We start from the raw sequence: 12,115 nt of genomic DNA on the forward strand, positions 1-12,115 counted from the left end.
GACTTGTCAATGAGTAGTCAGGGGGACCTGGCAAAGTGAGCCATGAGGGCAGGGGACATGGTGCTTATTCTGCATGCCACACATCTATGAGATTGGTCCCATTGGATTTTTTCCAATTTTTCCAATTTTCTCCTTTGGATCAGCACTTAACCTAAAAAATAAAATTAAAAAAAAGTTTAGCATTGCTTAACTAATCAATTTTTCTGGGACCAATTTTTGATCAGGAAGAATGTGAAGACTGACTGAGAACTGAAATGGGGGTCCAAAGTAGCTTTGTTGTATCTATATCTCTATGCACAATTTCCCACCTGTCATTACCAATTTTTGAGGACTTTGATTAGAATGGGCAGGCAAATTAATATAGGCAATCACATCTTCAAAGAGAAGCTTTAGTTTATCCTTGATTTGACTGAGAGGAAGTTGCACTCAACTGGCCTCCTTCCTCAGTACTACAAACCTTCATTCTTTCAATAGTTTGCTGGCTTTTCTCTCTAAATCCTTACTTGGCCAGACTGTGGGGTGAAAGGAATTGCACTTAAAATACTCTGTGGCACAAACCAGCACACATACGGCCCACAGTAGGTAGTACACACACACACACACACACACACACACACACCTGCACACATGCATACAGACATGCATATTGTGTGCATTGACAATAGCCAAACATGTGATATCCACCAGAATTAAGGGAAATTCCCCAACCTTTGCTTCCTATTGATCCTCCTGCTTAACTTCACCTAATTACTCCTGTAAAAAAAATCCATGGCCTTTGTTTCCTCATAACCATTCTGCTGGTCACATCCTGAAATTCAGTCCTAACTGAATAGTTCTACAAGTGGGTTCAGCTAGTCAGCTACTGTTTCTTTAACAGACTTCTCCATATTCTCCTGATTTGGCTTTTGGCCAGACCCATACTCAGCTATCACACAATCAGGTCTACACATGACGGCATGTTCACTTTATCCATCACCATCAGTCCTCTCATCAGGAGCAGACCTTCTACTGCAGCAACTATCCATTCTTCTCTCAGCCCGGAGGCACCGCTGCAGTTGTGTCAACCTACATAATTCTCCCTATTTCTCATCAATCTTCAAAATGAAAACTTGCCCAAGTCAGTCTCCTTGCTGTCTTAGAAACATGCTATTAATTAGCTCAACATATACTTTCTGGGCATCTGCTACAAGCTTGCTCAGTGCTAAACATCAAAGATATGAAGGAAACCTTGGAGGAACTAATATTTCTATCTTGACACATACTGCTTTTTATGCTTAGAATGCCTTCTCTCAACTTCCATCAATCCAAATTCTCCTCCTTTAGTTTCATCATGTCCAAGAATGGTTGACTCTGTTCTCTCTGCTTAACAGTGGGCTCGATGAGGGAAATGACTATCATTAATTAATCCTTTTATTCCCAGGCCCTGGCAATCAAGGTAATAGAGAAAAGAATGGATAAATGAGTGAATGAATGATAAAAGAAGCAAGGAAGGGATGATTTTTTTAATCCTCTCCAACCTTTATGTATCTTCTTCCTAAATATTTTTGACATGTTTAATGTGTACTACACAACTATCTCCATCTGGGAAAGATTCTGTACCTTTCAATATCTCTGCTTATTTTATGATTTCTGGTCTTTCACTTGAATTAGATAATATGGCTTTTGGAGGATCCATACTTTATACTTTATTTGTTTTCCCCCAAGTACCTATAGCACTATCGCACACTATTGATGCTTAATTAACATCTGCTGATTGACTTAACAAGCTGTGACTTACAAGTAAAAAATACAACTGCAGTATTATCACATGAAACTTCAAATTAAAGTTAGAACCAAGCTTGTACTCTGAATGACTGCGTTTGATCTAATAAATGCCACATAAATGCTAATGCTTTTAATTCAGTGAAGACATTACATAAAGCATTTAGTAACAAAGAATCCACTGATTAACTAAAGCTTTTAATTTTAAATTAGTAATTGGATGTTATCTGCACACCATTAGATAGTTGCACAACTGGCTGAATTATATGACGTTATTGGTTAGTGTGTTGCATGCAATCAATTTCCAGGATTAATTTTTTTAACAGAATGTACCCTAATATATCAAGTCAATAGTCTGCCTATATACATGTCAGCACTTCTTTTTACTTATTTATGTTTGAAAGAGAGAGAGCAAGGGAGTGAGCATTAGTGGAGGGGGGAGGGGTAGGTGGAGAAAGATAATCTTAAGGACACTCCATGCCCAATGGGGAGCCCAATGTAGGGATAGAGCTCACGACCCTGAGATCATGACCTGAGCCAAAATCAAGAGTAGAATGGTTAACTGACTGAGCTACCCAGGTGCCCTGCCTCAGCATTTCTTTTAACTATTCATTAAATTATGGAGATTCAAAAATTTCTATATAAAAATAATGTCTCACTATTCACATTAGAATGTACTAATGTTTAAGAGCACTTGATTTGAATGTAATCATAAATTTATAAAGAATGTGTGTATATTCATTCAAGTTTACATATTCATTATACAAAGGCAAATGAAAATATCTGATCTTGAATCAGGCATTGTAAGAATCAATAATGTATCCAAGGAAGATGATGGTATTCAATATAATACCACAGGAAAGTCACCACTACATTGATAGAAATAAAATATCTCTGTTAAAAACACTAGTTTGAGTTGGAGGATGAACTGCTGATTCAGCAAATCCATTTATTCATTTATTCCTACATTAACTCTGAAAAATACATTGAACTAGTGTGTATAAAACACTGTATTAGGTACTATAAAAAAGGGAACTGAAGGTGAATGTATTAACTTCATGTGGGAAAATCAAGAAATTGTCAGGATTTCATGAATATGCATGCACATAAAGATCTCATTTGGGGTTTCTTTTCTTTAATAGAACATTTGTGCATTTTAATGGACAGTCATGAACTTTGCTTAATCACCTTTTGTGGACTTTAATATTGGATAAGTATTCAAAGCACATTTCTTCTGAGTGAAATGGACTGGAGAAGTTCAGGAATGTTTCCCATCCATCAAAGAAACAGATGATAGAACACATTTCAGTTGCCACATAGGGAACAACTTAGCTTAATACTCCCTGTCTTTACCTGCCCTTTTTGATGGGGTGAATGGATGCTTCCAATATCCCACTCTCATTATAAGTTTAACAAAACCAGGCAACCCTATTAGGGATGAAAAAGAAAAAGCTGGGAAAGGGGAAAATAGTCATTTCCAATCATATTTGCTGGGTAACATGTGTGTAACTAGGACCTTTGTAATTAGCAATTGAAAAATCAAATAAAATTAAAATTGCCACCACTGTGTTTCTGGAAGCTTCTGAAGGCCTTAACTCATCATGTTCTATGTTCTTCATTATGTCATTTGGTCATCTCTGATGTTCTGTATCTATCTTGAATTTTACTGCTTTCTATGTTGGGAGGTATTGGAAGAGGACTTAAATAGTTACCTCTCAGATTGATTATGATGCTAGGAAATATGTACTAAGGAGAGAGGGATATAGCTGGGTGCTTTTGACTAGAAGAGAAAAACAAAATCCCCAGAAGAATTCATGAATTCTAGTAAAGGAAAAGGCACAGAACAGTCCAGAGACAAGTTAAAGTTGAATAGTCCATGTTTCAAAATAAGAAGGTAAACAAGAATAATTTGATGGCAAATTTCAGAGCCATTAATTTATTCTACAAATAAAAGATGAGTACCTTTTTGGTGCAGATAGCCTGCTAACTGTGGGGAAACAGCAGTGGTCATGATACAGACTTTGCCCCTTAGGAGCTTACTTTATTGAAGATCATGAACACATGGAAGAAACAGATACATTAACAAATGATTATAATTCAGTATTCATGAGGTTGTGGCATCACAAGAGGTAAGAATAATGCTTTATTACACAAAATATTTTAGACTTGAATGTATATATATATATATACATATAAATACATGCATCTCTCTCTATAACATAAAATTGGGAAATAAATGGCTATAATTTAATAGAAATTTTATTCATTTAGGTAACTAAGCTATAAGGTGTTGCTTTAGAAAAGTTAAATCATAAGTTAATATTTTGTTGTCTATAAGAATTAATTACCTCTAAAGAATGAGATTTATTCCCTTCCTATTACGATCAGGTCAATGGCTTCACATAAAATAATTCTAGCCAGTCAGAGGACTAAACAAGATCTCTTTGAATTATTAATTTGCATAGGTATCTCTGCATTATACACAGCCTGAGCTATTTTCCCTAGAGATAAGGTCTAAGATGAAAATAGAAGATGGCAAGTGCAGTTGAGAATACAGATCCCTTCAGACTGCCTGTGGAGGTATCTGGCTGGCTAAATACATTTTGCCTTTAATATAATATTTTGCAACTATGTATGCTTACGGTTATTAATTATGGCAATATAAATAGTTCTATCAATACTCTTGGGAAGCTTAAGCATTATATTTGTTCTGGACATCATTAGAGAAAGTTGTAGTACAAAGTGGAATGTGAGATGTTAGTAAAGAACATGCCAGAAAGTGGTTTATGTAAATCTCATTGAAAAATGCATTCTTTGGGAATACTGAGTTACAGAGAACTCACACAATGTTTTTTCAGGTTATATATGACTTTACTCACTGGATGTCTGACATAAATATTACTATAAATTTATACTTTTGCTTCTATAACCTATAAAATTATTGAAAATTTATTATAGATTAATGTGGATCATCTATTGTGCTTATGTGTTGTGAACACATTTTACCATAAGAAGTCATAGCAAATGTTCCCTTACCTTAAGCAAGGGAATAAAATTTAAAATTTGATTTACATTTACAACACAAAGAAGGGAATTAATTGGGTAATTTGGATGGTGAAATGTTGCCTGTTATAGGAATTTAGTTCAACTAAAAAAATGGGTTTGGGATATGACTAAGTAATAAGAATAGTTTTTCTACTTCTGCTCTTTGCTGGAATGGATCAGAATATAAAGGATCAGAAGTTTATCTTTTTTTTTTTTTTTAACAATTTTTGAATGAGGGTAGACAGATTTAGCCCCGAACCCATCAGTGTAGTAATGTTGAAGTTAAATCATAGTGTTCTAGAGAATAGTATAATTACTGGAAGCCACAAAAACTGGGTCAACTTAATACTTTAGTTGGATGACATGCTTTCATATTTTGGACAAACTAATCTTGGAGTCCCAGCTGCTAGAAGCATCTGTTGTATAGATAAAGAGAAAGAAAAGCAATATGTCATTTTTACCAGATAAAAGATGAAGAACATTATATTAGTTTATTTCTTTGCACAGATTGTCATAAAATCCCCACATTCCTTTGGGTTTAATTGTTTACTAACTTTTCAGGAAAATAAATCTTTAAAGCATTCAATCATTTAATAAGAAAATTCAGCAAATAACAGACATTTTTTTTTTGTCGGTGATTATTTTAGTTTCAATCTCTTCCATATTGACTAGATAATTATTATCCAGATTCATATGTCATCAATTCTGCCAACAAAACAGGTCGAAAAAGAACAGCCTCACTCTAATTTAGAATTAATAGAAATTCTTTCTCTTAACCTCAAAAAGAAAGATTTTTATATAAACAGAGTAGAATTCAAGAGTAATTTACAAGTATATATTTACTTTCCCAGTATTTATTACAAGAAGTTTAAAGACAGTTGTTCAAGTTAAGTGATTGTTAAAACTACAATCATTATAAGACATTAAATAAAACAATTTTTTTAATGGAGCTACTGTAATCTTATGTGCAAATCTAAACCAACTTAAATGATCAGAAAATACTTTCGTATATCACAGAAACCTAACTAAATTAACTTAAAACACTGAATTATTTTAGGAAGTTGATTAAACATGTAATCAGTGCTGAAACTTTTCTAACACCTAATTAACTAAGAAAAGTGGTTCACAAAGTTATGTTTCCAATCCATTTAATAGCACTGTCTCTAAAGACATTTTCAATTAGCTACATTTTCTTTGGATTTACTCAAATTTTCAAAGTTAGAAAAAGCTTTGAAAATAACATTAAATGGTTATGACTTTGGTAGATATTTTTTAAGTAAGGGATTTCTATCTTTTAACCAAGGTATCTTTTTAACAGAAAGTGTTTGCTATGTTGTGTAACAATCAAAGTTAGTTATATTTGTTCATAGAGTCAAATTAGGAGGAGAGAGTTAGAAGCAACTTTTCTGAGTGGGAAGGATTTTCCTTGTAATTGTGGTAAATTTAGACAAAGTATTCATATACTTTCTAGCAACAGTAGGTTCCGGAGGAAATTCAGAAATTATATCAAAGAAGATAAAGAGGGGGATGGAGATCTTTATTATTATTCTATCCTTTTGCCTGTGAAGGAAACCAAAACAGCTGAGAAACTGACAGGACCATTCCACACCAACGGGAAGAACAAATCAGTCTGACTTTTTCCTAGTGTCAAGACTAGGAAAGTGTTCCCAGAAGAATAATAAAAGATAAATCAATAACCACACAGATTCCTACTGCAACATTGGCGGGTCCTCCATGAGGACCAAAATTCTTCCTAATCTTTCCAAATGTTGCTTGTAAGAGCCTGTACCCACTTTCTTTGGCACCAGTTTGAAACACGTTACCCCACTCCTTAGCCTGTCCTCCTCGTCCCTTTCTCTTTGCACGTGATTCTGCTTTAAGGATAAATAAAGCACTCGGGTTAATATTCAAACTACACAAAGAACTCATACAACTCAATGGAAATAAATTTTAAAAAGTGGCCAGAGGAATGGAATAAACATCATTCCAAAGAAGACATACAAATAGCCTACAGGCCATGGCAACATGCTCAACATCACTCATCATCAGGGAAATGCAAATCCAAACTACGATGAGATGTCACTTCCTACCACTTAGAATGGTTAGACAAGAGATACAAATGCTGGGTGTGGATGTGGGAAAAAGCGAACCCTGTATGCTGTCCTGGGAATGTAAATTGGTACAGACACTGAAAAACAGTGTGGAGGTTCCTCAAAAAACTCAAAATAGACAGGCCGTATGATCCAGCAATTCCACTTTTAAGGACGCATATGCCTGAAGGAGAGGAAATCAGAATCTCAAAGAAGTATCAGCACCTCCACATTCAGTGCAGCATTTTTTATAATAACCAAGATATGGAGAGCAACCTGAGTATCTATTAGCAGATGAATGGACAAAGAAAATGGGGTATATATGTGGATTATCATTCAGCCATAAAAAGAGAGAAATCCTGCCATTTACAACAATACGAATGGACCCCGAGGGCATTAAGCTCAGTGAACATAAGTCAGATGGGGAAAGAAAAATACTGTATGACTTCATTTATATACGAAATCTAAAAACAAACAAAAAACAAACTCATAGAAACAGAGAACATGTTGATGGTTGCCAGAGGTGAGGGTAGGGGGTGGGATAAATAGATGAAGGGGGTCGAAAAGTTGTAAGATAGTAAGTCATGGGGATGCAATGTATAGTGCGGTGACTATAGCCAACAACACTGCATTGTATATTTAAAGTTGTGAAGAGAGTAGATGATAAAGGCTTTCATGGAAAAATAGATCAACTATGAGGTGATATATGTTAATTAAATTTAATGGCAATGATTTCCCAAGTCATTATCATGTATACCTTAAGCTAATAAGGTGTTACATGTCAGTTGTATTGAGACACAACTGGGAAAATATTTTAAACTAACACGAAAGAAGCCATCCAGCTTCACCCAGCGTCCCCAAAGTGAAGCTGGTCTTTACACTCTCCCTGCGGTCTCAGCAGGAAAGCCCACTTTTGCCCAGGACTGCTCTCCACCTGCAGACTTGAATCATTTCTTCCCTTTGGAAAAAGGGCCTCGCGCTACAGTCATCACCTGTCTGCTTCTCAAATGGTTTCTGGAGTATAAACATGCTCAGTTTCCACCATCTTTGAAGCAAACAACTAACGGTATAATAAACAACTAATGGTATCATGGTATATACCAACTAATGGTATAATAAACAGCTAATGGTATAATCATGCACACACACTCTCTCCTTATACATCAGGTCCTGTGTGCCCGTCCGAAAGTCATTCATTCTCTTTCCTGAAGGATTAACTTTCTATTCCCTTTAACATCTTAAGAACTTTACTTCTGGGGGTGCCTGGGTGGCTCAGTGAGTTAAAGCCTCTGCCTTCGGCTCAAGTCATGATCCCAGGGTTCTGGGATCGAGCCCCACATTGCGCTCTCTGCTCAGCAGGGAACCTGCTTCCTCCTCTCTACCTGCCTCTCTGCCTGCTTGTGATCTCTGTCTGTCATATAAATAAAAAAAATCTTTTAAAAAAAAAAAAAAAGAACTTTACTTCTGGGGATCCACATGGCCACCAGACTCCTTCCAGCTCTATCCTGTTACAACCTGGAGTTGCTCTGCAGTTTTCATTTGTCTTTCCAAAGCCTTGGATAGGCCATGGAGTCCTCGTGTCCCTGGGTGTTTCACGCTGTCTCCAGCACGTGGCACAATCAACCAGGCAGAGCAGGTGAGCAGGAACATAGACGGGCTCACCACAAACCTCATCTGCTCACTGCACATTTCTCACGCCCTTCCTTCTCTCCCCACCGTGAAAGGGTCTGTACATACAATCTTGAGCGGAAGTCATATAAGCAGAGCTTATTTTCTACCAACTGGCTCTCTCCAACCTTGGTCACAACATTTTGTAACTATTGGCTAGTATGTTTTATCCACCACGAGACTGAGTTCTAGAACCTAAGAATCTAGTGTGACTTACCTTCCTCTTTGCATCACTACAATACAGAAGGTCTCAAAGATGATGGAAAGAAAAGGAAATAAGGAGGGAGGGCAGGAGAGGGACACTTTGGAGCAGCAGGAAAATAGTGAGGTGTGGGGAGGGTTTGCAGGACAGTGGGGTGAAAATGGAACTGGAGGTGATTATGTGAAGTGAAATAAGTCAAGCAGAGAAAGATAATTATCATATGATTTCACTTAGTTGTGGAACATAAGGAATAGCATGGAGGACATTAGGAGAAGGAAGGGAAAAATGAAGGGGGGAAATCAGAGGGGAAGAAGAACCATGGGAAACTATGGACTACAGGAAACAACCTGAGGGGCTTTAGAGGGGAGGGGGTTGGGGGATGGGTAAGCCTGGGTATCATGGAGGGCACAGATTGCGTGGAGCGCTGGGTGTTATATGCAAACAAGGAATCGTGGAATGCTACATCAAAAACTAATGATGTACTGTATGGTGACTAATGACTAAAATAACATGACATAATAAAATAAAAAATAAATAAAATATACTAAAATACAAAAAAAAAGAGAAAAAAGGAAAATGATCAAAACAAAAGGCACCCAATTTCAAAATTCTCACTTCATTTAACGTAAAAACAGAAATTATTTGTCAAAAGGTTAACATTATATGTTTCATTAAATGAAAGACAAGTTATTTTCTGTATCTACTCAAAGCTTTAAAATTCCCAATACACATTTTATGCTAGATCCAGTCTCCCCATTTACCTCAAGGGATAGTATTAATCCCCATAAGACTATTTAATGTGTGCATCTGAAAAAGGACAATGTACAGTAATAATACTGAGGTAATACAAAGCATTTGCCTAGGCCTTTCCAGGTAATGGGGCATTATTGCTCAGGTAAGTCATTTATCTCATGATCACCTGAAGAGATAAACAGAGCAGGGGCTGTTATTTTCACTTTACAGTTGAGAAAATTGAACTTCAGAGAGGTTAAGAGGTACATACGCCTTGGAGCTGTGAATAAATTGAAGAAGAAGGTGAAGGTAAAAAAGGGAAATATTAGATTTGCTCTTTTGAAAATGCTTCAGTGGGAGAAACGCAATCTTAATCGGCAGCAACAAATACTTATTCAGCATTTACCTCTTGGAACCCAGCTCTGTCTTTCCTGTGATAGAAATTTTATCAAAAGAAAGAGCAGGCATCACTTCATAGCCCTTTAGACAGCAATTTTTTTGAGAGAGCCGGGCCTTTCAAATAATTTACTCCCTGAATGCTCTTAAATCCTAGGGTGGCAGGAAAAGTAATCATTAACTATTTACCATCTATATGTCTGGAATACTATTTTCTTGGTTAAACTCAAGATACAGCAAACAGCTTCCTCTCCAGGTGTGAGGTGTGCATACTTTGGGGATTTCCTGGATAATCAATATGTGTTTATTCAGGAATAACACTGTTCCCCTTTGCCCAGGACCTTCATGTTTCTCTTATTCTGTCCCACTAGAGTTCTTATTACCACGCTGGCGTGTGTGTGTGTGTGTGTGTGTGTTTGTGTGTGTGTGTGTGTGCTGGTTTTTTTGTTTTGTTTTGTTTTTTGTTTTTGTTCTTGTATTTTTGCTTTTACTAGCTATTTTCAGAGGCTTTTATGTAACCATCCTTTAGCCAATTTTAAAGAACCTGGAGCAACATCTTCCTTTAAATAATAGAATCAAGAACAGGAAGGATTTAAGAGATCTCTACGTCCACTGACATTTAAATGCTCATACTTCTTGAAGGATGTCTAGACTGAAACACTGGATTGCAACAAGAAAATATTTGCAACAAGTAGTGGATTTTGAGTGATTTATTACTCTTTTCCTTAAAAAAACACCATTTTAATGGTTTGTATTACCTTGGCAATAAGTACAGAAAAGTGCTATAGAATCGTATAATTATGGCATCTTTGCTTTTATGACATTTAGGTTATATATATATATATATATATATGTTTATTTAGGTTATATATATATAATATATATATATTATATATATATATATATATAAATTTTTATGCTAAATGAATGTGATCAGGAATAAAACTTGCATTCATAATTTGCCACCAAGGAAAAAAAATGTGGCCTACTTATCCACAATCTGTATTATGACTCCTTTCCAACTTGTTTTGATGAAAAGCAGAGATGCTCATCTTTCTTGCTCTAGTTTTCAGGCTTAAACCTGAGGAGGCAAACGATGTGCATGACACTTACCCACTCTTCCTCATCATAGTCTGAATGGTGTGGTATGGAGTCCTGCCTTCTCATCGGCGCGGGTGGGTCCTGGGGACAGCTCTCCTCTGTGCTGTTCTTAGGAGACGGTGATTTCTTAAGGACACCTCCTGGTCTGGCAGTGTAGAGGGCCAAAAGAGCACTTCTGACCAGCTGATCCTTGAAGGCATGTACAAAAAGCTCTGTCTGGAAAGAAATTGACAAGGATTAGAAACACCGTGGTAGGCATCCCAGCACAGAGCCATGAAAAGGTCAACAGCAGATTTGTTGGCACATATGTGGTGTGCCTGGTGGAAAAAGTACAGGCAACAGAGAGAGAAAATGATTCATACCAATCAATGAAAATAGTTGAGTTTTGGGATGCTGCCAAGGCCTTGAGTCCTCCTGTTCTGAAAGCTAATGCTTTGGTTCCATGGGCACTATAAACAGCAGCTGTCTCCTCAGCCCCCTCTCTTTTAGTTCCAAATTCTGTCTTTGAAGATGAATTTCACTAGAGATAATAATTTGAACACCATCTACCTGCTACACTTTTCAAGTAATTCCAAATGCACCTTAAAAGAAAATGTGGTGAGACTGTGTATATTCTGTATTTTAAGCAGAAAGGAAGGCTAAAGAAAGGATGATACATCTGAAAATAGACACAGAAAACTTTTTTGCTTCTTAGCATCATGGGTCACTTATTTGTGGAGCATAACAAATAGCATGGAGGACATGGGGAGTTAGAGAGGAGAAGGGAGTTGGGGTAAATCGGAAGGGGAGGTGAACCATGAGAGACTATGGACTCTGAAAAACAATCTGAGGGGTTTGAAGTGGCGGGGGGATGGGGGGGTGGGGTACCAGGTGGTGGGTATTATAGAGGGCATGGAGTGCATGGAGCACTGGGTGTGGTGAAAAAATAATGAATACTGTTATACTGAAAATAAATAAATTAATTTAAACAAACCAGTAGAGATAGCACAGGCAATATTCTCATGAAAATATTTGTTTTTTTTTTTCCTTATTATCACTCCCTAAACTGTCTTCCTCCACCAAATGTTGCTAGTGATGCTCAGTGTGAATGAGGCTGCTGTGAAACTTGCCATGGCAGATT

The 12,115-nt window shown here is 36.7% G+C and overlaps 1 protein-coding gene across 8 annotated transcripts in view; it reads right to left on the minus strand.

The window, feature by feature from the left end:
- Positions 1-12,115, minus strand: part of INPP4B (inositol polyphosphate-4-phosphatase type II B) — an 805,823-nt gene that overhangs the window by 108,062 nt on the left and 685,646 nt on the right. For all 8 annotated transcript variants that reach the window (XM_032333489.1, XM_032333488.1, XM_032333487.1 and 5 more), the window contains one exon: positions 11,008-11,211. In XM_032333489.1, the coding sequence (XP_032189380.1) occupies positions 11,008-11,211 (204 nt within the window). The remainder of the gene's footprint in view (positions 1-11,007; positions 11,212-12,115) is intronic.

The sequence above is a fragment of the Mustela erminea genome, chromosome 2, assembly GCF_009829155.1.
Source record: "Mustela erminea isolate mMusErm1 chromosome 2, mMusErm1.Pri, whole genome shotgun sequence".
Lineage (NCBI taxonomy): Eukaryota > Metazoa > Chordata > Mammalia > Carnivora > Mustelidae > Mustela > Mustela erminea.